Genomic DNA, 27,125 nt, shown 5'->3' on the forward strand with positions numbered 1-27,125 from the left:
TCTTAATATGAATGACATTTTCTTGACTTTATTTGAGCACCATCACATCAAGTCTGAGTATCTCTCTCTCAAGTAGGTTTTCTACAAGGACAGTGTTAGAAGACATGATCAAAAGGTGGCATTGTCGACCGAGGAAAATGAGGGAAAGCAAGAGAGACTAGGGCCCAGATGCATCAAACAAAAATCCGCTCGCAAAGGGGCAGATTCTCAGAATCTGCCCCTTTGCGACCGGTATTTTTGCATTTGGGATGCATCATCCCAAATGCAAAAATCACAAATTGAGAATTCGCTAAATTGCGATTGTTTGCATTTAAGGAATCTCAAATTGAGATTCCTTAAATGCAATGCATGAAAGTTTCAAAAATAGCGAATTCGCTAATAGGGCACGCAAATTACCATGAAGTACAACTTCATGGTAATTTGCAAAAACGTGGAAAAATGCACTAAAGTGCATTTTTCAAAGTTTCATGTTGCGCACACACAAGCCCAAGGACAAAGCAAGTTGCAAATAACATGTCACCCAATGAAAAATGGGTTTCCTCAAATAGAAGACTTGTCACTCAATGAGAGGAGCCTGTTTCAGTGACCCTTCATTTGATGTATGTCATATGTGAAATCAGTGACAAATATAAAGTGGGAGTTAGAATCCTGCCCTCGTGGCCTCTTAGTAGTGGAAAGTGACTTTCAAGTGTGCTAAAAACAGTGGAAGGAAAATCATGCACTATAGTCAGCCCCACACAGGGATGAGGCATTGTACTGAATCACCAATAAAGTCAACCATGATGCCATCTATCTTTCCAAAGCTATCACAGACTTATTGGTTTGAAAAGTCTTCTTAAAGCTTAGCGATGATATAATCTGTCACTCTTGTTGGAAAGTAAGATAATGGTATGAAGAGAAGTTTGGCATCCCAGCCGGCAGAGTAGCGTGCTCGCGGGTACACAGCCGTCAGCCCGTGCTCCATGGAGTCTGTGACTGGTGACAGGTCGCCCTTCATTACACCTAATAAGCTGTCAAATCGTCGGTGATCTGCAGGTATGTAAAAGAAACAGATGTTCAAGTGGAGATTACAAACATAATCTTTACACTTCAAGACTTTACATCATAATGCGTTTTGAAGAACTTTGTGGAAGTAAGGGGAACATCTTTAGCTTATTAGGATTTCATACGTTCTAATCCCTTGCCCTGCACTGGGTGTCCAATCTTCCCTAACGCTTGTGAGAGCACACAAGTGCTTACCTAGGAAGGAGAATGTGATGGAAAGCCCAGCAAAAAGGTTAGTGAAGTCTGTTAGGAGACAGCACAGTGCTCTTAACAATGTATTGAATGACTGGAGATTCCACTGTGACAGGAAAGAATGGTTGTTTATCCTTCTAGTATTTTACACCTATCCTTTGTAGTAATCCGCACCCTTGCCCACCAGCTATGTAGACAAGCGTCCTTCAGTCCTCTGCTGCCATAGCCATGTTGAGAGCCATGGCACAATGAGACCAAATAGTATGTTTAGTCAGTAAATATTCATAACCAAAGGCTTCCCCTGAAGAAGAAACATTCCAGAATCAGTCATGTGTACCTGTTATAATTAGCGGGGGCGTAAGGCAAGCCCTTGCAGTGCAGGGGGCCCCCAGCCCTTCAGAGGGCTTCAAATCTGTTAGAGGGCCCCCATTCCACTCAATGCCAATTTATATCTGCGGGATATGGTAGACCCTTGTCACATTCTGCAGAGGAGCCCATCATTTTGCATTACGCCACTGATCCTAAGCCATAATCACAGCAATTCTCTGGTTAGATTTAGTGTCTCTGCCTCCCCACTGGAAACCCCTGATCAAATTATGCTTTTGGGGTCAGTGGTAAAGCAGGATTCTGTTCCACTGGTAAGAGCTCAGGTCCGCCCTATGCTAGACCACATACTGAGCGATAGACGGCACCAGATCCGATGTTTAAATGTAAACATTCAATTGTCAAGAGCTTACAGTGACAGCTGCCTCTGAAGGGGGGTGGTGAGCCTGGGGGGGGACGGTTAGAAAGGTGAAAAAATAAAAATAAACATACCTGCTTTGCCTCCGTTGCGCGCCTCCCCACCGTCTTCTTGTCTTCTTCCCAGCTGCCTGCAGCCTGCACTGGAAGTACTCTGGCTTCCGGACTCTACCAGCCACTCACAACGCTGCAGGTGCAGCATTGTGATTGGTCTGAGCAGCCTGTTTGGCCGCTCAGGCAGAGCTGGGGAGGCTGTGCATGTTCTCCACGGGACTGTGCAACACAGCCCAATGGAGAACATGCCAACCACACATGACTGTTTGTCCGGCCCTAGAGGGCCAGTCAAAGCGTCATGCGCCTGTAGGGAGGGAGTGCAAACCACTCCTGCTCCCTCTGTTGTGAGCCAGCCCCACCCCGCCCGGAGTCGCAGAGGGAAATAAAATGATGATAACTTCTTGCTATTATAATTTTATTTTTATTTTCCACTGCTCAATGAGCAATGGTTCTACGTTCCTGTGCCTTAGCGGAGGAACCTTCACTGAGAGCAGCAAATCCAATCTTTTGCATGACAATTTTTTATAAGAGCCCAAAGGACAGCTATGAGATCAACAGTCCAAAAAAAGTATGTAACAGCATCATTGCATTGGGAACTGCAGTTCTGGAACTGTCAACTACTGTCCCTTCCTAATGTCTCCAGGATTTTCTACTGCTTAAAGGGTAGCAATACTTCAATCAGATCTCACTTCCTGCCTCATGTAATTTCAGAACGTGTTATTGAGACTGTAAACGAGTCTAGAGATAAGAGTCACAGGACAATGTAAGATTAAAGTTAAGGAACCAAAGACAGTAATCAAAGGCAAGCATTGGTAAATGCATTAGGTTTCGCCTATGTGATTAATAATAAGCTGTTTTTGCTGTTGTAGCTTGCTGAGTAGTTGTACAATTTAAGTTACAGTAAGTCAGTTAAAGTGTTATGACATGTTTATGAACAAAAAGGCAATATAATGTCTTGTTACTAGTGGTATATTGTGTGCAAATAATAGCATAATTTTGAAAAATGAAATGAAAGAGGGAAATAACAGAATTAATTGATGTAATAGCAATAGTATGTGTTTAGAGGAATTCTGACAACGTTTGGGCCAGGTGCCAGTGCACCTTCTGCACCATTAAAATCATGACCCTAGTGCCTGCAAGGTAACTACACTTGTGACTGCTTACTTAGTATGTAAATATAGCAGTTTTTGGTGTTTAGAAAATTCTAACAGCGGTTGGCCCCAGTGCCACTGCACCGGCAGTACAGTTGAAATCATGGCCTTAGTGCCTGCTAATAACTGCACTTGTGACTGCCTGTTTAGTAGTAAAGTGTGCAATATTCTGTGTTTAGTGGGGTCCCTAGAGCTTTTGGCTCCGGTGCCACTGCGTCAAATCAAGCCCCTTTTAACTGCAAGATAACTGCAATTGTGTCTTCCTGTATAGTAGTAACATGTAGCAATATTAGGAGTTTAGTGAGGAGCCTACATCTTTTGATCCTTCTGCTACTGCACATGCTGCTCCATTCAAATCATGACCCTATTGCCTACTAGATAAATGCCCTTGTGACTGTCTTGCTTAGTAGTTAAATGTTCGAATAATCTGGGTTTAGTGGGGCCCTAGAGCTTTTGAACCAAGTTCCACTGCCCTGCTGCACCATTTAAATAAAGTTCCTTTTAACAGCAAGGTAACTGCAATGGTGAATGCCTGTTTAGTAGCCAAATAAAGCAAAAGTATGTGTTTAGAGGAGTTCCGACAACTTTTGGGGCAGGTGCTACTGCGCCATTCAAATCACAACTCTGTAATCTGGTAACTGCACTTGTGACTGCCTGTTTAGGAATAACATATAGCAATATTAGGTGTTTAATTGGGGTGCCAGGAGCTTTTGGTCCCGGTGCTACTGCACCTGCTGTACCATTGAAATCATAACCCTGTTATCTGCAAAGTAACTGCACTTGTGACTGTCTGTTTAGTTTTAAAATTTACCAATAATCTTGATGTAGCTGGGCAACTAGAGCTGTTGGCCCCGGTGCCACGGTACCTGCTGCACAATTCAAATCAAATCTGCTTTAACTGTAAGGTAACTAGAATTGTGACTGCCTGTTTAGTAGTCAAATATAGCAATATTATGTGTTTAGAGGAGTTCTGACAACTTTTGGGCCAATTGCTCCTGCACCTACTGCACCATACAAATCATGACCCGTTTGTCTGCAAGGTAGCTGTAGCCTGTTTAGTAGTCAAATATAGCAAAGCTGTTGTATATAAACTTAATTTTTAACGTGCAGTGTTTATTACAACATTTAGAATTTGATCATAATGACCAAATAAATTACGTTGAAAAAATGAATCCGATAATGCCAACAAAGAGCAAAGAAAGGTAGTGAGGCATGAATTGGAAATGCCACAAACATTCTAAGGCGAAATCATCTGCTTTACACAACTAAGTAATAAAAAGCAAGCATTCCAGCATACTGTTAGAAGCTGTTTCCTTTTCCGTGGTGAGAGATCTGATCTTGGCAGTGAATGGGGATTAAACAGTATGAACAGCTTTAGCACAACTAACATAAATGCGTGCAGACTGAGAAAGTTAACAACAAAAAATTGAACACTAAAGTGAATGAACACAGTAATTTGACAACGGGAACTGATACGAACCCTCTTTTAAGATATATTAAATATAAGTGACTGCTATACTTCCCGGGGACCCGCTGAAATTGCTGCTGCTTTGCCGGTGTTATTGCCGGCTCCTCTGCCAACTCCAACTCCACTCCTTGCCGCTCCCGCTTCGCGGGAGCCGCTGCGCTGTGTGACGATCCAGCGTTGGTGCCTGTCTGCCTGGGAAGATCCCCGCCTAGGGCTGAGAGGCTGCAGGGGTGTTGCGCTGCAGGGACTCACTCTACCAGGAGTCCCTGCGTGACCAAGTAGCATCCGGTCAGTGCCCCCTGCGTGCCCCGCCCCCGGCCGGCAACAAGGTTAAAGGACCCCTGGAGCTGTGTTCCTGCATGACTGCTATACTTCCCGGGGACCCGCTGAAATTGCTGCTGCTTTGCCGGTGTTATTGCCGGCTCCTCTGCCAACTCCACTCCTTGCCGCTCCCGCTTCGCGGGAGCCGCTGCGCTGTGCGACGATCCAGCGTTGGTGCCTGTCTGCCTGGGAAGATCCCCGCCGAGGGCTGAGAGGCTGCAGGGGTGTTGCGCTGCAGGGACTCACTCTACCAGGAGTCCCTGCATGACCAAGTAGCATCCGGTCAGCGCCCCCTGCGTGCCCCGCCCCCGGCCGGCAACAAGGTTAAAGGACCCCTGGAGCTGTGTTCCTGCGTGACTGCTATACTTCCCGGGGACCCGCTGAAATTGCTGCTGCTTTGCCGGTGTTATTGCCGGCTCCTCTGCCAACTCCACTCCTTGCCGCTCCCGCTTCGCGGGAGCTGCTGCGCTGTGCGACGATCCAGCGTTGGTGCCTGTCTGCCTGGGAAGATCCCCGCCGAGGGCTGAGAGGCTGCAGGGGTGTTGCGCTGCAGGGACTCACTCTACCAGGAGTCCCTGCGTGACCAAGTAGCATCCGGTCAGCGCCCCCTGCGTGCCCCGCCCCCGGCCGGCAACAAGGTTAAAGGACCCCTGGAGCTGTGTTCCTGCGTGACTGCTATACTTCCCGGGGACCCGCTGAAATTGCTGCTGCTTTGCCGGTGTTATTGCCGGCTCCTCTGCCAACTACACTCCTTGCCGCTCCCGCTTCGCGGGAGCCGCTGCGCTGTGCGACGATCCAGCGTTGGTGCCTGTCTGCCTGGGAAGATCCCCGCCGAGGGCTGAGAGGCTGCAGGGGTGTTGCGCTGCAGGGACTCACTCTACCAGGAGTCCCTGCGTGACCAAGTAGCATCCGGTCAGCGCCCCCTGCGTGCCCCGCCCCCGGCCGCCCTACCTCTATAGGTTTTGACGCTGGGCCGTCTCGCGGGACGCCGAGCGAAGCCCGGGCAAAGGGTGGGCCGTCTGTGGCCGTCCGGGGACGCCCGAGGACGGGACGGGCCACCCCCTTTACGCCTTCAATTGTAAGTGGAAGGTAGGAACACAATATTATGGCTACAAACTGTGATAAATCTAGCACTGTGGGGGGCAGTAAAGGAACATTAGAGAATTACTTCACCAGGGCCTCTGTGGATCTGGACAAGGATGACTTGCTGACTGAGCGTAGGATTGAACGTCGCCGCTCTATTGAGTCTCTGAAAAATAGATCATTGACTGATTTGGCGCCTACATCTGCCCTGCCGGACAATACCATCGATACTTATACCGAAGATCCACTGTCCATGGATAAATTTCCCCTACTCCTCAGAGACACTCCACCGCTCCCTGGCACAGCATCCATCGACCCTTCACCTAATGTGCTGTCTTCATGCGCTCCTTGCACAGGACTAGATGTAGAAAATGTGCCTTGTGCTCCAGCTAGGGAGTTGCCTAAAAGGACGGGCAAGATACTACACACGACCAAAGCCCTTGGCCCACCACCATCCAAAAGGAGGAGGGGGTTGGGTGCTCCCCAGAGGGGTAAGCTTAGCCACTCCGAGTTCGGCAAATCCCTGAAAAGCAAGACCACTGGTGCAACTATAACTAAGGCCCCTGTACCATCTGATAGAGTGTCATCAGCAATACCAACCCTAGACACAAATGCTATATTATCTGCTACCAATTTAGTAAGGGAAACTGGGGTAGTTTCCCCCCATGTCAAGAAGTTTTTTCATTCTCTGATACCCCGTGGAACTCCGCAGAGCAGCTACTTAGGTCCTTTATGCTCCCTATATTGGATATTTTAAAGAGGGTGGAACATCGACTTGGTAATCTAGAGGCATTGTTTGCTGATAAAGTTGGGACAGGGCCTTCTACGACCATCTCAAGGCCCACCACTTTGCCGACAACTCTATCTCATACTCCAACTGTCCTTGGTCCTACCCTGGTTGCCTTTAATGGTCCTAATAATGGCAATATTGGAGCCAACAAACCTTCTGGTAATAACAAACTGAGAACTGTAGGTTCTCCCAAGAGCTCCAGTAAGGATAATAATACAGTTAACAAGCCCCCTAGTAATATCCAACGGAAAAATTCGGTATCTCAGCATGCCCAGGCTCCTGTGGCAACAGCGGTAAAATCTTTAGCCCAGGCTGCAAGAGAACCTCAGAAGGGTGGTGAAAACCCCAGTATCACGAATCAGCAACTGGGAAGGGGAAGGTCGAGCTTGCCCATTAATGATAAAACACAGGGTCACAATGTTGAACTACCCCCCGAGGCTGTACCATTCGTAGTTGTACTCACAGGAGTCCCTACTCTAGAGGCAGGCAAAAGGGAGGGGCATCCCCAGCTAAAAAACAAGATTCTGCACTAGCTAGGACAAAACAGACCACTCCCATATTACATCGATGGGGAGATAGTCCACGTCAGGCGCCTCCCTTGGTTGGGCAGCAGGGAAAAAACCCTAAAGGGAGATATTGTAGTAATAAACTTTAGGAACCCAGAGGCAGTCAGATGTATACTAACAGGGTCCTCGGGGAATTTGAATACTGCCATAGTCCCATACGATCTAACCTATTTTTATCCAAGATCGCATGTGACTCCCCTTCTTTTCCCCGGAGGGCTAGCCGATCCTCACCGCAACAAGAATGCGTATATGCCTCCCTATAACAGTCACACGGGCCATCCGCTCAGGCCCCTGCCTACTGGGAACACTTCGGGGTGGAATATAGTCCCTGCTAGTGGCCGCAGTATGCTTTCAGGGGGGTTGGACTACTTGTATGGGAACAGGAGTATGGAGCATTTGATCCCTTTTACCCCGCTGGAAACTTCTAACAGATATGGTGTTCTTTCCTGCTTCGATGGCTGTGATTGACTTCCCGCCTCCATCATTCCTCCTCTAACTAGTTCAAGGGTGGGTAAAGGGGAGCCAGCCCGGGAGGACAGTCAGAGTGGGATTAGGTTGACGATTACATTCTCCCAATCTACTATTGCCCCCTCCATATCACACGAGGCCAAACTCCCCACATCTAGCCACGACACATCTAAGGGACAGATGAGCCCTGAAGCAGGTGACCCAATCGTAGAATCTGCTACATTTTCCAATCAGCTAATTGATCCACCGACCCGACAAAGTAGACACCTAGCGGCCCTATCATGGAATGTGGCGGGTTTGGCTACAAAACTAGACAGCACTGATTGGTGTGATTTTGTGGATACTTATGGTATCTGTATATTTCAAGAAACATGGGCTATGACCACCCACCATAGAATGGGGTTTGTTACTCACGCTGAACTTGCCATAAAGGGTGCTAGAGGCAGGCCATCTGGTGGCCTGACCATATGGGTGGGTGTCCATCTTGGGTTCTCGGTTAAAAGGATCAATACTAATAGCAGCGACATATTATGTATTCTTTTAGCTCGCCCAAACACACCCAAATTGGCAATTATTAATATCTACTTACGCCCTGTTCGTGGGGGAGGGACATCACAGACTCTAGAGTCCTTAACTAATCTACTGAACAGCCTCCCTAGCGAGACTAAGGTGTTAATAGGGGGAGACTTCAACTGCCACTATGAGCCACTTGGGGGGGTTATTCAGATATCGTCAGATGAGGATGACGCCTGCCAGATTCCATTTCCTAATGCCTATCAAACTAAATCCTGGTCACCTATGGTTATGCAGCTCACATCCTTGACGTATACATTTTCACTTAGAGCATGCAATGGTCGCTTTCCGGGGGATAGTCCAGGAAAGTGTACTTATAATGGAATGGGCCATTCGTCAATAATTGATTATTTTATGGCTAGTTTGTCTTTATGGCCACTGATCCGTAACTTCCACGTACACGATCGCTCGGAAAGTGATCATAACCCTTTGGTGGTGGAGCTGGATCTGCCACATCCTGAGGGGGTCCAACAAGAGGCTGACATGGTTTCTAGCAATATTAGGATTATACAGGGTGGTAAAAGAATCCGCTGGGCCTCTATTAAGATTTCACCAGAAAATCTGGCTTCGATGTACAAAAGTGTAATTCCTCAGCTAGAGCGGTTGTCAGCACTGTACGAGAGTGTCCCAAATTTTGCGGAAGGCGCTAAAATTTTAGAAATCCATAAAGAATTAATGACGGCCTTGGCGGGCAGCTTCTACAAACCCTCCAACCAGAGCCAACGGCAGCCACGGGACCCTAATCCCTGATATAACCAGTCATGTAGGAGGGCGAAAACTACTTTAGTATCCGCTCTTAAAACAGGCAGTAGGACTTCCATTATGATTGCAAGGAAGGCTTATAAGGATCTCCTGTTCCATGCAAAATCTGAATGGGAAACTGAGAGATGGCATGCAATCAAACAGGCATTAATTGCGAAAGATGCCCGATCCTTTTGGAATCTGGTCCACACTGGGAAGGTAGAGGGCAAGTCCAAAATCGACCCTAACATCGCTGAGGAAGCTTGGTGTGCTTACTTTAGAGATCTTTATTCTAGTCCCGCTTCCCTAACTATTGACTTATCAAGTTTTCCCCTGAGGTTGGATCCAAGCTGGCACCCTCCTCTATTTACTTTGTCGGAAGTGACACTAGCGGTACTAGCACTGAAACCTAATAAGGCCCCGGGGTTGGATAGGATTCCTGGTGATCCCTACAGAGATGAGCTGAAGATATGGGTCCCTTACTAGACTGTCCTATTTAACGCCATTTTGGACGGACAAGAACTCCCTAGCACTTGGCTGGGGGCCGAAATCATTCCGGTCTATAAAAAGGGCTCTCCGCTGGTACCATCAAATTATAGGCCAATTAGCCTTATTGATGTCACACAAAAAATCTATGCCAGACTCCTTTTACAACGCTTGCAGGATTGGATTATAGAGAATAATATTCTCTCCCACCTGCAAGCAGGGTTTAGAGCCAAAACATCGACCATTGACCAACTACTACGGCTCCAGGTACTCTACTGGAAGCATGTGGTCCTGGATGGGGGCAGCCTGTACCTAACGTTTGTGGACCTCAAATCCGCCTTTGACATGGTGGATAGGAACCAACTGTGGAGTATACTAACCAATATGGGGATTCCTCCTTACCTGTGCCATCAATTTAAAAGACTCCATGAAGGAACCTTTGCGACGGTACGCTATGGTAAATCTGGTCAGCTGACTAGAGCATTCCCAATCGAGAAGGGAGTCAGGCAGGGGTGTGTACTTGCCCCTACTCTATTTTCCCTCTTTTTAAATGGCCTTATAGATGATTTGACCAGCGCAAATAATATTGATGCCCCCAATTTAGCTGGCGGTAAATTTCCTGCACTAATGTTTGCGGACGACACCCTGCTGCTTTCAAAAAAACCAATGGGGATGCAGCGGGTGTTAGACCAATTTACCGAATTCTGTAAGAAAAGGAATCTGGTGATTAACATAGATAAAACAAAGTACATGGTGTTTAACGCCAGCACAATTAATTGCCCTCACCCGAAAATGGATGGACGACCCCTGGAAAGGGGGAATAACTTTGTCTACCTAGGTTTGACGCTGAACGACAAAATGGGGTGGGACACCCAAATGTCTAAGGCTAATTTAGGGCTTTCACAGTCCGCGGGGGGAATCTTAAGAGTGCAGAAAACTTGCGTGCATAAACTAGTGAGTGCACCGCTAGAAATATATAAAGTTCAAGCCAGATCTTCCACTCTCTACGGGGCGGAACTCTGGGGGCACCGACCAGCAATTGAGATCGGTGTTACTGAGAATAACTTCATTAGACAGTTGCTTTCTCTACCAAAAAACACACCGCTAATTCCACTAAGGCTGGATCTAAACTTGAGGCCAATTGCAGAAGCAATTGCCTCTCGCCCACTTCTCTATTGGCGAAGATTGTGGAGTGTCCCGGAGCTTGAGAGCTATAGAGAAGAACTGAAGACCGTGATGGCCTGCCAGGGTGTAGGCAGGATACAGTGGTTATCATTCATAAGGGGGCAGGCGACCAGGATTGGCATGGAGAACCTGTGGTCCAATCCGGAGGCCGCATGCCAAGCTCTCTCGAGACAAACCCTGGCTGAGACCATAAAACACCATAATCTACAGGAAGTTCTCCTATCAGCCAGGCCCTCCAGTCTTACCGATAGTTTCTTAGATCTTAAGAACGTTTACAGCTTTGAGAAGGAACTAGATATGATTGAACCGGTTCTAGCAAAGAAGCTGTATCTACAGTTTAGATACGGCACACTGCCTCTGCACTCATACACAGACAAATGGAAAGAGGGTCCAGCTCGCCCCTGCCCAGGTTGCGAAAACCCTAACGAGACCTTAATGCATGTAATCTTGTTCTGTCCTGCCTACTACAACAGTAGAAAGAAATGGATTATACAGCTATGTGTGAACCTGGGAGTTAGGAATTATGTAGAGTTTTTTAGAATTTTAAAATCCGATACCAATGCACTGATAGTTACAGCCATTGCTAAGTTCTTGTTTTCTATGTGGTTAACAAGACGGAGAATGTTTCGGAAGTAACAAAGCCTCCTGGTTTGTTGTTAGATAACTATTCCAGGAAAACTTTGGGATTCTATTGTATTTTAACCTTTTAATCTGTTAATATATAATTTATTGTCTTAAATATCTTAACGGGACTCCACAACCAAATGGAAACTTATGGACTATGTATATGAACTGGGATGTAACATGTGTATTATTTCATTGCTTAAAATGTGTTTCTTTTTTCTCTTTGTTGTACTTTTATGGTTCATAAACAAACCGAAATAAAGTTTAGAATGAATGAATTAAATACAAGAGATTTCACAAGCGAAGTGCAAGCGATGTACAGGTGAAACCTAAAAAGGACAATCTGAGAGTACAGGAGTGGGGGCGAAGCGGGAATAGAAGTATAAGGAAATGTCAGGGGTGTGGAAAAAGAAAAGAGAAAGAGTGACAAGACAGTGTGGAGTTGACAAATGACAGCTATAACAGAACGGGAATCTGAGAGAAAAGCTTGTCAGGAGAAGATGGATGAAGGCATTTGTGCAAACAGCATCATGAACACTCATTGACACCTATGCACCACAGCCTGGAATGTTGTCAGGCTTCTTCAAATGATGTCCGAATACACATTACATAAAAGAGCAGAGAACTCACAGTTTTTTAAGGAGGTCTCTCCATAGCTCTTCTTCACCTCGGATGGGAGCTGGTTCCAAATCCCGTCCAGGCTCGCCTTGAGTGCTCCTCTGAATGTTATATTCGTTTGGAAAGCCCCAGGCTCGATGATTGAAACTTTCACTCCAAAAGAAGACAGGTCTTGTCTGCAAAAAGGCAATCAGTACCCAGGTCATTCATCTTTCTCTTAGAGATCCCATGGCTGATTTAGTGTTGTTCAGCAGAGAAACCTTAACACCTGTCGCCATCAAACCTCTTGTGGAGTTTCAAATTTCCCACACAGTACCACCAAAGTGATCTGGCACCTCATGAATATACCATTGTAGCAAGCTTAGTTTCTAAATCATATCATTGATATCACCCCATTTTTTTTTTTTAGAAAATCAAGTTTATCATTGCCTATATCTTACTGTGTAAATTTCCTCCCGTTCTTAATCAGTTGTTAAACAAGATTAATTAACTGACGTTTTAAAAAGACCATCCACCACCCCTTCTGCTGATTGCCACAGGCATCCCAGTCCACTAATTTAGGAAACCAGCACACTGATTCTTGGAAGTCTCGATTGCATTTCTCTGTTGGTAAAAATAACTCTCTTGGTCCAAACTGAATTGCATGGAAGCAGGAAGCTGAGTTTTATCAATCTTGGGTCCTGCCAGGAAAAAAATTGGTATGGCTAAAAAACATTTGCCCCTCACACACCAAAAGGGCCCTTGGTGTCATGCTTCATCATCAGGGTCTTCCCGCCCCACTGCGGGACAGGGCGTGCTACGACTAGCGACTACGCTGGAGCACCTAGATATTGTAAGTGCTATGTGAGGTGTATTTGAGTGAGTGTAAGTAGGGTCGGGAGTGAATGGAAAAGTGAGATTAAAAAATACCTGGCCTTATGGAAACAAACATTTTTTATTGGTCATAGGCTGGTATTGTTAAAATGTGTGCAGCGGAGAAACCAAAGCTATCAATGAGCTAGTTCTCCTGGTGATGTCAACATGTTTCGAGGCTTTGCCTGCCTCTTCGTCAGGACGGGGTCAGATCCCTCTGCCACTCACTACGGTTGCCATCTGAGTGTTCAATGTGTATATACAAGTGAAAAATAAAAGTATAATACCTATGTGGTATGGGATTGAATTATAGTTACAGCCCTATCAGTATTTCTGAATCGTGAGCCTGCAAGATAAAATGAGAGCACGTAATTACTTTCCGCACGCTTGCCAATGCGCGTATATATGTAACCTGTGGCTGGAAGATCATGGTGACATATGGTGACTTTTCGATTTGAGCAAGTCTCTTATTTTAAGACATACTATAGTGCTGTGGCCTGTTCAAGAAAAGAAAGACACTACATGACAGAACACACACATAACATAAAACTCACACACTATGACGTGATGATCTGCGTAAACAGTGGTGAGCTGCAAAAGAATTGCGCGTGGTAATTTGTTCAATCTGCTCAATACATACTGAAATAGATAGGAGTCAATGCCCTATGTATGCCTATCATACCTTGGCTCACAGGAAACCTCTTAGAGGTGGATCTTGTTGTTTATATATACCATTGACTGGAGGAAGGTGTATCCACCTGAGTGCTTTCTAGCACTACCTCTTCACTCCCTAACTTGATTTTTTGTTTAAAAACATTTGCAGCTGAGAAAGGCTGATGTGTAATGCAACAACACTACTGTAGTGCGCTTGTTAGGCATAGCTCAAATTATAACAAATATTTATCCTATTTCAGGATAACAGGTGCAGCTTGTAAAGACAAATGTATGCCACAATAAATGTAGGTCCTTGCCTTTTTCATTTGTAGGGCGCTTTTCTGCTACAATTAGGGACCCAATACACTGTCATCCCATCCTCGGAAGGCAAGTAAATGCATGGAGGTGTGGTTTGCATCATAGTAAACAATTGATCCCTTAGCTGGATTTGCTTTAAAGTAAACAGACATCTCAGCTAAACGTCAAGCCCTTTAATAAATAAACCAAACCAAATCCCATCACAAAAATGTGCGTTCGGTTTGCATTAAATTAGCCAAAGAAGTACATAGAGTTTGCCGCGAAACTAAAATTCCTTCGCTGGATTCACAGCAGATGATCGTGGAGAGCACCGCCTGTGTCTTGGTGTAAGCTGGTCGACCTCGTATACGGCGTCTGTATATAAGAGCTTTGGCAGTTTTTTGACCTGGGCAGGCAGCAGCGCCTAGAGTGGGAGACGCTCCAGCCAGGGAGGTGGCAGCAGGCCCAGAGATGCGATGGTCCGTGGGGGTAAATTCAAGACTGCACTACCGAACTAAAATGATGGTAGCTGAGGCCGCGCAGGCAGTTCCGTTGTAGTCATGTGGGGGGTCCCCAGTGGAGCCGGTGTGAGAAGGGGGTCGTCCTCGCGGTGATGAGTTTCTTCACTTTGCACAGGGGCGATACCATGGTACGTGGGGGTAGACTCAAGGCAGCGCCGCAGAACGGAAATGATGGTGGCTTAGTCCGCGCAGGCAGGCCTGTTGTAGTCACATGGGGGGTCCCCGATGGAGCCGGTGTGAGAAGGGGACGTTCTCGCAGTGAAAAGCGGTGTCACTGTTCCCCCAGCAGTGGATTAGCAGTCGATCACGTATGACCCTTTGTCTGGGCCTCTGAAGTATATGATGATTGTCACTTGCGCTGCCATCACCTTGCAGCTGTATCCCATAAGGAAAGTGGAAAGCAAACAACGTGACAACGTGTCTTAAAAAAAAGAACAGGATATGCAGCATTGCCTTCGAAAACAAAGCCAGAAAATAAGCCCCGTCCTTTTCAGACTGGGCGCCCGGACCTACTGCTGGAGTAAAAGGTTCCTTATCTTCTTTATGGGGCCATCTGGACCCATAAAGAAGATAAGAAACCTTTTACGCCAGCAGTAAGTTGGGGAAGTCAATCTGAAAAAGACCGGGCTTAAAGAGAAAGAAGAACGTCACTAGGACCTCTTCTCCAATGGCTGGCCACCATTTAGGAGGTCAGCCAATGGAGAAAAGGGGCGGGGGCTTAACCTCGCTAGTGATGTTCTCTCTATCTCATTAAGTCTCGCCAGCGAGACTGCGCAAGCGTAGCCATCGCAGGCTGAGACCTTAAAAGGGGACTTTGGGGACGTGATATGCTACAGTCCGATCTCTCTCTTCGACTCAATGTTGAAGATTCTCGGACGTATTCTCCTTTCACATGTGGAAACCTGGGCCAAGGACACTAGAATCCTTTCTGATATTCAGGATGGGTTGGGACCTAGGAAGAGTGTCTTAACCTCTCCCTCCTGTTGGGCAAGTATACCATCGCTAAGCAGAGCTTTTTTTTTATTTACGATTTATTAATATGTCCAGCACCTTCGACTACTGTGTTTCCCACAGTAAATGATGAAGCATAATGGAAGATCTTGGTGTGGACAGGGCTATAATTGACCTAATCAGGGAGATTTATCGTGACTCCAGTGCATCAGTTAGGGTTGGTCCGGGGGAAGCACTGCTTGGAGTCCTTTAGTGTCCACAGGGGGGTAAGGCAAGGCTAAGTAAAAGCACCTGTCCTCTTTACACTCTGTATTCATCACCTGGAGAGGAAACTGGTTCATACGTGTAGGCATTTGCCCCTAATTGGACAGCACCCCATACCAGCTCAGCTGTACACAGAACACTCTGTCCTTATGGGCCACACTCCTCTAGTGCTACAGCATCTTTTAGATTAATTTCCAGACTTTATGGAGGGATTGGATTTGAAAGTCAGTATCAGCAAAACATTTATGTTGACTGTAGTCGTAGGCGCACTTTAAAGTAAAAAAAATGTTTTGGGCTTCCAAACCCACTCGAGCTTCGAACAACTTAACTTTAGTTACCTCGGTATGGTCTTCAACAATACTAGGTCTTGGTACCAGCAGCTGGAATCTAGAAACATCGAGTTTGCAACAAGTATCAATGTCCTTTTCTGATATGCCATCAAATTAGGCAGGAGGCCTGTTCTCCACATCTTAGCGATTTATCAGGCAAAATGCCTAAGGGTGGCCACCTATAGGGCCGGGGTTTGGGGCCTCAACAAAGTCACTGGGTTACAGTTAACTGAAAACCGGTTCTCCGGCCACTTGTGTTCCCTTCCCCAATGTACAGCTACTTTTTTTTGTCTTATGGAGTTAGGGTTAATCACTTTGGAGGATAACATTCAGGCTCGCCCTCTTATGATGTGGTGACGTGTCTGGACCAATAAGGCACTGACACTGAATAGAGCGATTATCGTGGAAAATCTGTCATTGGACTGGGGTCTTTAAGTCCCTTGGTTGAGGAAGGTTAAGTATAAGGCTTTGGCATTGTCCAGACTGGATCTGTTCGACAATCACCATCCATTTTTTCCCTCAAGAAAAGGGCACTGAGAAACATATGTTAAGCAAAGTACGTGGCAGCAAGGTGGGATATGAATGAATGAATGATGATGATATGGCCAGAACTATGCCCTTGGTGATGTGCTATATTTCGCTGGCCCCCTTTGATGGCCTGCAGGCATTTTCGCTACTCAATGCCCAGCACCACCATGATATCCTCCTTCTGAGGTTTAGACTTAGTTTATTTACTTGGTTAGTCGCTTTCACCCCTGTAACAACGGGGAGTGTGTCCTCTATCCCTGCGATCTGATTTCTGCACAAAGCACCTTATATGTAATGTGTTTCTGCAGTCTTTATGCTACACCTAGATCTTGTACCATTAAAGTCCTTTTGAATACATTTTCCTTTTGACATTTTACGCAGGCACTCTACCTTCTCCAACATTTAGCAACTGACGAATGAAAAATATTAGGAGCTGTATATACTTACCTCAGATTAGTAACAAAGATTAGGAAGATTGGGTACCTAGAAGGGAGACCCCTTTGGGCCTTCTCAAGACCCATGATAACAGGAGCCTCATGTCACAGTGGCATTACTAGACCTTTGGCCGCCCATGGCAGTCGCTGGATTTGATGCCCCGCAGCGGCCACATGGTGCTGTAGGATTTCCCAGATATGGAAGCCCGTACACTGCAGGTAGGGCTACACACAAGGCTAGTCAATGACAACGACAATGTCTCTTTATTTGTGTGATTAATAAAAACCAATACAAAAGAAAGATCAGTCTAAAAAAGATAGTTAAAATTAAATAATATAATAATATATGTACACATCTTATTCCTAAAACCACTGTTTGGTGTTTTGTTTTCTAAAATGCAATTAATGTTAATCCTTTAAATGCGCCGGGCGAACTTTTCAATGGGAGCCAGACTGCATGGAACCTTCATCCGGATGGATTCCATGTGGTATCACGGTTGACCTGTCCATTAGGGCTTGACGAGCATGGTAGATGAACTTAGCAAAATTGGCCATGTGCGTCACTGTGTCCAGCGCATATAACTGAAGGACGGCCTCCTTTGCTGTCCGCGTGCCCAGTTGGAGGAGAATGGGCCTTAGATGGATTCGGCAGACTAGCAACAGGGCGGGACAGCATAGTAAGATGTGAGCCAATGATTCAAGCTTACAGTAGCAGAGACGACACTCTGTGATTGCTGATCTTACTTTCACAGTAGGGTAGAGATATTTTAAAGGGAGTGGCTGTAGTCTGGCTGCAATAATCCTTTGTAGGGCTTGCCTACCCACTGGCTGTGTGAGATGTAATTTAAGGCCATATGATGTATGAAGAGAACTTTGGGTCTCATGGAAGCCTCTAAGTGTCAGAGCTTCGATGTCCAGTTTACGAGAGCATGTTCTTACTTGCTTTTTTATAGATGTTTTAATAGTGGTATACCTAATTATATTAGGATCCCAGTTCTCTATGGCTAGTTTCAGGAGGTCTTTGGCTGAGGCAAGACCAGTTGACCATGGATTACCCGGATTTTGAAATATTTTTTTTATAACAGTCTTCATTGATTTCTCTGGTGCAACAGTGGTTAAATAAAAATATTTTCCAAAGATTTTCGATTAAGGTTAAGGGTAAATTCCAATCGAATTAAAGTGTTCCTAGTGCATGCTGGAAGACAGTATAACTTTTTGTATGTTGCCCAGTGGGTCTTTTCAAGGTCCTGTGTAAAATTGCCTGGGTACGCCTGTATCGCATAATTAAGGGAAGGTAATAATTTTGCCTTCAAGACTCGTTGGATGGCCGTAGTTCTTGGACTTTCCAGAGTGGCATTAAGTTTGCAGATGGCGTAGGTAACCATTTTTCCTTTCTGCTGGAGCTTGTGGCGATGGGCCTGTCTCCCCTTCTTTCCACATAGTTTGGTCTCAACATTCCAGCTGGGTCAGAACCCAAAGAGAGCTGAGCGTAAACAAATGCCCTGAAAGATCACCAATAATAAGCAGTTTAGTAAAAAGGAAGGGGGCATACTTTCTCCAAGGAGATGTGATAGCTAAACTCTTGCAGAACACATTCACTTGACGTTATTGCTATTAAAGGGAATTCCTCAGGTTGCTGAATTATGGGGTGCTCTTACTTTTTCACTCAAGCCTTCAGAATTTTAGGTGAATCGTTTGTTTTTATAAATTATGTTAACGTAAAATGTGGGTGTTATTTGTCACCTGAGTTCGATTTATCTACTGCTAGGACTTGATGAGAGCTAGAGGAAAGTCAGATATTTCTTAGTATGTCAAACCACAGAAGCTTAGGAGTGCGTGATGTCTTTCTCACATTGCCGCACTGCACACTTTAAATGAGGGTGTTGTGTATCATACTACTACCACATGGGGTGTCAACAGGCTGTCCATGCAGCACTATTTGTCCTAAGTAGCACACATTGACAGTAGCATCCCACTACTCATACAGTAGGGGCAGAAACTCACACCCCCTTATAACACCTGCTAACGATTTAATATGTATTTTCTATTGACCATTCCATGTAGGACCCTTTAGTTGCCTCTTAATGCGCACAGAGAAACTTATGTTTGGCCCAAGCACTTAGTGATTTAGACTTTTATGCCATAGGAAACTATGAAGTGAGTTTTAGCTGTTTTAACTTGGATTTATGTTTTAATGTATAACCCAAAATATTATTTGGAACCAAGATTGTAATAAAACTTTCAAACTTACTTGCCTTCGTTCCGCGTTCCACCTCCCATGATCTATGACTGAATTGCCAAAGCTACTGTCAGGGCGAGGATACTGTTAGGCTACGAGATACTCAAAACTCATAAAAGGGAGGGCAGAAGGGCACTTCATTTAATTACTTCAGTAACTAGTACACCATCTTCCAACCTTGCATTTATGGGGACTGGAGAGGGCTGTGGCATCTGCATCACGATAAACAGGTCTGAAAACGAACTGCTGCTGACCAGGGGGGTGGAGAAGGACTTTCGGGGTACCGAATGCAGCAGCAGTAGCCAACTTTGATATATCTCACAGCTCTTCTTTTTTATTCTAGTTTGTTCAACTGATTTGTAACCTTCTCCCTTGGGGTGTTTCAGTTTTGCTTTCTGTCCTCACTCCGCGTCCTTGAGACTTGGAGAACAGCATTAATGGCTTCTCTAGTTGCTGACCTGTAGATACAGTTTCTTGCTACCTCCCAAGTCTCCATATGTACCGGCAGGAAAACCTGGCAATTACCAAGAGTGTGTTTACATATGAGAGGTTGTTTATAACTCTCTGAATTCTGTTTTATGTTACAGAAATCTTTATTTTCTCTTATGGCAGCTTTATTCCCAACAGCCCTCTACTACCCTGTCTTGACGTATACTAGGAGCCATTCCTGTGTTGTCTGAATGCATCTCTCGCTCTGCCCCCCATATTCTACTGTGGTTGACCTACATCTGCGGTAATATTCCCAATAATAGGAAGGGGATCAGACCCTATGGAGGTGAGTGGATAAGCAGCCGAAGTCTATTCGTACATTCATCTGGCCAGCTATTTTTAATGGATTGGCAGTCCTTTGTCTATACTTACATTTTGGAGGACCATATATTTGTGACAAGACATAGTCCGGGCATAAGTGTGTCAAAATTGAACTTATGATAAATTGCAACCAAGATACTCACCTCAGGCTGTCTGAGAAAGCTTCAACTCCAGATTTGGAAATCGCGTACCCTCCTCCGATTACGGGCACCCTGCCGGATACACTAGACACATTGACAATCCTCCCTTGAGCCTTCCTCACAAGGGCAAGTAGGCTAAGAGTAACATCAATCATCCCGATTAGATTCACATTTATCACCAGCGTGAAGTCGTCCAAGGTCAGCCACTCATTCGGAGCCATTGGGATTCCAATCCCAGCATTATTGACCAAGCCCCAAAGCCCTGTAGAGAGAGGAAAATTAAAGAGGAACAAGTAGGTTTTCCAGTGGTTTGAGGCAACAAAATAGTCATGACATCAGTCACTCCATATGTCACTTGGAACTTAATTCAAATAGCAATTGTACAGTGGCCGCTGGTGAGATCTGAAAGTAGTGAGTCGTAAAAGTCCGAAACAGTAACACACAGGATATCACAATAAATACAACCGTAACACACAGGACATCACACAGAACACAACAGTAACACACAGGACCTTACACAGAGCACAACCGTAATACACAGGAAATGACACAGAACACAATAGTAACACATAACACTACAGCAACACACAGAACAACAGCGTCCTATGCCCGGTTGGTTGTTGGGAGAATATATGTCACAACACGCATCACGCAATACTGTCCACAGCTGACTGCTTGAATGATTCTCGTCGGTCACGCTTTGAAGACTAAACACCCAAGAGGTTTTGAAATGAACCTCCCTGGGACTCTGCAGGAAGGCTCCCGACTCTGACTTAAGCGAGAAACCACACACGGTCAATCACACCAACTTCTCTCCCCTGCCCTTGGGGACAGCCCTATGGGGTCAGTCTATTCTGTCCCGACTACTTTCATTCTGTCAGTAGAACAGTTGAGAACTCTATTAATCAGGTGTTGTGTAATGTAGACCAATTACACCTTATTTTGCATTTTTTGGGCAATAGGACACATTTTTGGGAGGAATGAGCTCACATATCGGACTGTTTGACCCTTTACTGCCTTGTGGTTGCACTTTGCAGTGTTACAGAGCATGGTGCAGCAATAAATAACACAGTTAACCATACGTGTTTTGCTCTGGAAAGTCTAAGCAATACTTGCATTACAGGCGCAATTGGTGGTTGGTCCTACTCATCTGGCTGGGCATACACTCGACGGAGTCTTTTCCAATGACCCCAGGTTGAAGGTGGGCCCTCCGGTTCCCTTAGCTTGGTCCGACCATGCGGCCATCCCGCTAGAGCTGTCATTTCAGGTTGCTCTTCCTTCTCTTTCGGACACCAAGAAGTGGGAACTTAGAAGGAACCTTAAAGCCATTAATAATGTGGTTCTCTCTCCTTTTTTGAATGATTTGACGCCGGTTGAACTGCAGGATGCTAACTCTGCTGCCCTTGAACTCGCAAGTACTATCTCAGGGGCTTTGGATAGCGTGGCCCCCTGTAAATTGCATTACTCTGCGAGAAAGAGTCAGTAGGCTCGTTGGTTCTCGGACAGACTTAGGCTGTTGAGACAAGGGTGTTGTAAACAGGAGAGGCTCTGGAGGGCCCAGCTGGATCCCTTAGAGAGGGAACAACATAAACTCTATCTAAGGGACTACAAACTAGCCATTGTGGAGGAAAAGAGGGCCTATTTCTCCAAGATCACTGCTTCTCCTAACTCCCCCAGAGATCTTTTTAAAATCATAGACTCTTTGGGGCATATTACCTAGAAGTGCATTAGAAAACGCACAACGCACATTCCCATATCGCCGGCTATCGCCGGATTCCTTCGCCTACGTGATAGCGCGCAATTATCTATGCGCATCACGTAGGCGAAATGAAATCCGGCGATAGTCGGCGATATGACACATTAGCGTTTTCACGCGCTAATGTGTTCCTTGATAATATGGGAGGGTGGATTCAGCTTTATGGTCCACACCCCCATGTTATCAATGCCCTAACACCTGGTCAGAGCAGGCGTTGGGAGACCTGCGATAAGCGAGTTTATCGCAGGTCTCCCTCGCCCAACACCTGCCTTGATAATAGGGTGTTCCCACCTCCACCCACATTTCACATGTGGTTGGACGTGGGAACGCCCACTTTGCATGTCATTAGCGATGTTTGTCGCCGACATGCATAGTGGGCTTGAGCCAGGCGTTAAAATGCCCTTGTGGATAGGGCTCTAGAAGTATCGCCGCTTTCTCGGCACAAATCACCGAAAAAGCGGTGATAATTCCCCTTGCTAATATGCCCCTTTATCCTCTCCCAGATAGTTGATCCGATAGCGGATTCTCAGGAGTTGTGTGATAATATCTCGGCCTTTTTCCACTTAAAGATTGCTGATATCAACAGCTCTCTTGAATCCCTGAATCTGGGTGTGCCCTCTCCTATTGACTTTGCTTCCTCCAGAGATCGGAGCTTGTCTGATGGACACCCCCCGAGTCTCTTGTCCTTTCCCCTTCTTACTCCTGAACTGATGACATAGCTCTTGGATAACACCAAATCGGGCTCCCCCTTAGATCCCTGCCCACTTAAAGTCCTGAAGGCCTGTCGGGATGTGCTTATCCCTCCCCTCATGAATGTCATGAATCGCACGATCTCGGAGGGAGTGTTCCCCTCTTTATGGAAGATGGCGGTTGTTAAACCCCTTCTTAAAAAGTCCACTTTAGCTCCAGGGGTTTAGAAAAACTTCTGCCCCATTTCACTTCTTCCTGCCCCTGCAAAGATGCTGGAATCTCATCTTAATTGGCACCTTAGCTCCTTCCTAGGGGACTCGGCTCTTCTGGACCTCTCCCAGTGAGGTACTGGGTTTTTAGGAACCGGCACAGAACCGGTAACCCAGCGGTGTCAGGGAATCAACACCCAGAGACCTCGGGTTCTCCTGAGTCAGACCTACAGAAACTCAGAGTCTTCTAGGTGAAGTCAAAGATTAGTTTATTGGCTGCAACCAAGGTAACAGGGTCCTAGAAGTACAATACGGGTATATTCTCAGGAGACTGCACACCTTCACGAAGTCAGGCTTCTCTCTTTATACATGATTTTCAGCCTTGGGCAAAACATTCCTTGAATTCGTGGTATTTCATTTATAGTTACTGGTTACAAAAGAAAAGCAGAGTCATGATGACATGTACATATTTCATGTCGTGCTGCCCATAAGAAATCATCCGGCAAGGCCCAACATTTCATCAGATATCGCTGGACACCCAATAAAAACGGTCACCTCCCCATCATAAAGCAAGTAAAGAAAAGGAGTGGAGAAAAAGATGTGAGCGAGATATGGCAGGTGTGCGTGCTCAAATGGTTTTATGGCTGGTTGAGCCTAGATGCTATCTTGCTCGGCCACTGGGAGGGAACTGACCTAACGAGTTCGGCCTGGGGCAATGGTTCTAACTTGTACTGAGGTCAGGGAGAAGTCGATTAAGGAGTATGTGTCCTTGTGGAATCAAATTCAACTGGATTAAGGCCTATGTAAAGGGCAACATGTAAATGGGAGCTAAGGGTTCAGAATGTAAATGACGATTTCGAGGTGGAATCGTCACTCGAATACGCCGAAAATACATGTACATGATGTACTCGTCATTCTCGTTTTTTTTATACCAAATTCGTCCTATTTCGACGAAGTTTTTATTCTCGAGTCCCGTACTATTATATGAATCCAGATTTTCAGAACCACAGACCCTCCTTTTGCCCTTACATAGGCAATTAATCTATCCTCATGTTAGTCTGAGTCCAGATCTATATTCCTAAAGTCATTGAGATGTTGCTGTAACATCATTCTAGTGCTTAGTTCATTTCTTGACACAGGCTTCCTTATACATGATGTAGCACAGAGGCCACATATTGCAGGAGCACACTGTATGCATAGACAGAACAGGAAAAGAATGGCTAAGACCATCCCAATGACCATCAGAATTTTCCATCCCCAGGCAGATATCAGTTCCCAGAACCATCCCATTAACGACCAATCTCCTTTATCCACATGAATAGATTCGGAAATCTTATGTAGTTTGGAGATGGCCCTGTACACTGTTGGAGCATTATCTGGGATGAAAATGCAACAACTGGACTGGATCAATTTGCATACTCCACCTCGGTCCGCAAGTATTACATCCAAAGCGACCCGGTTCTGAAGGGTCATAAGTCGATCCGACTGGAGCTCAGCAGTCAGGTTACTAAGGGCACCAGCAGTTTCAGTCACGGTGGATTCAACTACCCTTGTCAATTGCCTTATGTTCCTGCTGTTAGCCATGGCTCCCCAGAACGGCAGAAAACCCATTGCAAAGTCACCAAATTCTTGACCTGCAGTGTCTTCTTTACTCAAAACACCTCTAACTACCCTTGTCCGATGGTAATCCGCCGCTGCTGTGTAGGTGGGAGGTAACAGGAATGAAACAAAACATGAGCCCGAGAAGTCAGGGGGCAACCATGTATAGGCTCTATCATGGCAGATGAAATAAGTACCCTTAGCGGCTAAAAACGCAGGGGAAGTCTGAGATCCAAAAACATACGTTTCTGTACAGACACTCTTCCCTAGCTGAGCTCTGGGATTCTTGCCAATACCTTGCAGACACAGGTGACCTTGATGGGGTACGATCCAGATAGGGGACGATCTCTTGGCTTGCTGTTTCTCACTTAATGTAGTGCCATATCCGGTCACGTTCCAACCTACATATGCAAGTATCTCATCATCCGGGGTATCTTCGTAAGAAGTTACTTCCTTCATCATGTCAACTATACCTTTGACTAGGGCGCTAGTCTTGAGGTTGTCTTTTACAGAACGTAGGGGTTGGATTTCTCGTGCATATATGAACATTGTCCTATATGCCCATACTGATCCATTGTGACTAAATGGCAGGACCAAATAGGGGATACCTTTGTCCGTTGTGTGAGGCATGAGACCACACACCCAACAGTTAGTTGTGTTCATTACAAGTTGGTGTTGGTGTAATAACTGAACGAAGGAGTTATTAATGAACTCTAATCTCCTATTTGATTCGTGGTCAGGCAGAGGGTGGAAAGAATGAGAGGAAACAGTAGGAGGAGGTATGGGTGATGTAGTGGGCGCAAATGTCACATGAAAAGAGAATAAAACATAGCTTATCAAAAAAGACCATTACGCTGAATAGCATAAAAATACACACTATTATAAAACTTTTCTTCGTCATTGTGTTAAAAAGTCTCTACTTAAAGTTCATTTGTTTGGCAGGCCTCTCCACATCAGAAAACTCCATCCTCTCTAAGGTGCTGCCCGCGGTGGTAGGTTGCCTCTGCTAAAGGATGCTTCCGTCAGTCTAGGGCAACTCCCTTGGACCAACCAGAACCAGCGACCTAACGTCGTCAGCTGCACCCAAAAGTCTTTAATCAACCGCGACCCTAGCAGCGGAACCCGGATGGCGGTTCGAAAAAACAAAAATAAGCAAGCTACCTAGATGGGAGATCTGCACTTTCAAAAAAGGATTTGGGGAAAAAAAAAATGTTTTATTAGTCCACTGGTTTTTCTCTCGGATCATAAAAGAAATCACTTTTACTTTAGTCTGTTTTTCTTGGTCGTAAATTGTAGCATCTTTTCCCGGGTACTGTCTGGTCCAGAAATAGTAGTTCAGGTTCCACAGAGTTCAATTGTTCTGGTGGTGGCACAGTTTCTCGAAAAATGTTCTCGCTTTCACAGTCAGGGTTACTTTCTTTTACACGTTCATCAGTTGTGCGCTCTGAGTCAGTGCCTCCTTTCTGGACCCATTGGTCATGTGGCAGAGGGAAGGGTATCTTCTTACAATGGATCCCGTGGACCCAATTGGCCTTCCCCTCCACCCTAACAGCCGACCTTGTAGACAGGAGGACGAGGTGAGGCCCGGTCCATCTGGGCTGGTCGTTTCTTGTTCTTTGAAAGTTGCGGACAAGCACCCAGGAACCGGGGTCAATGGAGTGACCCGGTGTCTCAGAGACCGGAGGCAAGGTGTTGTGGACCTGTTGATATAAAACACGCAATTTAGCCGTCAATTCATATATATAGTCAAGCAAAATAGGGTGTTGCAGCTCGCTAAACTTCGTGGGCCTAGGCACTCCCCATATGTTGGCTGGCCGACCAAAGATTATTTCATAGGGGCTGAGTTTCCCTCGCGAATGCACAGTCATTCTGGTGGATAGGAGTGCTAAGGGTAGAGCGTCAGGCCATTTAAGACCTGTGCTCGCTTGGATTTTGGCCAATTTAAGTTTAAGCGTGCCATTGTAACATTCCACTAATCCAGCTGATTGGGGGTGATTTGCAGCGTGGAACTTCTGCCTAATGCCTAGCCCTTCACACACTCTTTTCATCACACGACCCACAAATTCACTTCCGTTGTCAGACCAGACCATTCTAGGCATTCCAAACCTGGGGAAGAACTCTTTTACAAGGGCTTTCGCTGTGGACAAGGCAGTATTGTCTTTTAGGGGATAGGCTTCTACCCATTTTGAGAAGGCACAAACAACCACGAGCACGTATTTTAAGTTGTTGCACCTCTCCATGTGTATGAAATCTAGCTGCAAAACCTCGAATGGATACGTAGGAGGTGCAAAATGACCAGCTGGAGTTGGGGTTCCCCTACCAGGATTGTGCTTCAGACATACCATGCAATTCTTGACAACATTCTCTGCATACTTGGGAATCCCTGAATTTTTCCACACTGGGGCCAACAACTCGCAAATCCCTTTCGCGCTGATATGGGCCATTCCATGAGCCATTGTAACCACTGCAGGCACATATGCATCGGGTAACAACCATCTCTGTTGCTCTGTCAATTCAATCCAACAACCATTTGCATCCATTCTCCCTGTACTTTCTCTCCACATGCTTAACTCTTTCTCCGTGGCCTCAGCTTGGATGGACTTCACACTTTCTATCGTGTCTTCACATATTCCAACATCACCAGTCCATCTTTCTGGGCTCGCAACATACATTCGGCTCATCACATTCTTTGCAGTTTCCTTAGCGGTTTCATCAGCAAATGCATTTCCACGACCAACATCATCAGT

General features: G+C 45.8%; 1 protein-coding gene across 2 annotated transcripts in view; it reads right to left on the bottom strand.

Moving 5' to 3' along the window:
• Nucleotides 1-490: 490 nt before the first annotated feature.
• Nucleotides 491-27,125, bottom strand: part of LOC144830219 (retinol dehydrogenase 7-like) — a 193,643-nt gene continuing 167,008 nt past the window's right edge. For both annotated transcript variants that reach the window (XM_078688894.1, XM_078688893.1), the window contains exons 3-5: nt 20,128-20,386; nt 12,118-12,281; nt 491-1,029 (exon numbers count right to left, since the gene is read on the bottom strand). In XM_078688894.1, coding sequence (XP_078545020.1) covers nt 836-1,029; nt 12,118-12,281; nt 20,128-20,386 — 617 coding nt within the window. In that variant the 3' untranslated portion in view covers nt 491-835. The remainder of the gene's footprint in view (nt 1,030-12,117; nt 12,282-20,127; nt 20,387-27,125) is intronic.

Source organism: Lissotriton helveticus, chromosome 1_1, assembly GCF_964261635.1.
Source record: "Lissotriton helveticus chromosome 1_1, aLisHel1.1, whole genome shotgun sequence".
NCBI classification, from domain to species: domain Eukaryota; kingdom Metazoa; phylum Chordata; class Amphibia; order Caudata; family Salamandridae; genus Lissotriton; species Lissotriton helveticus.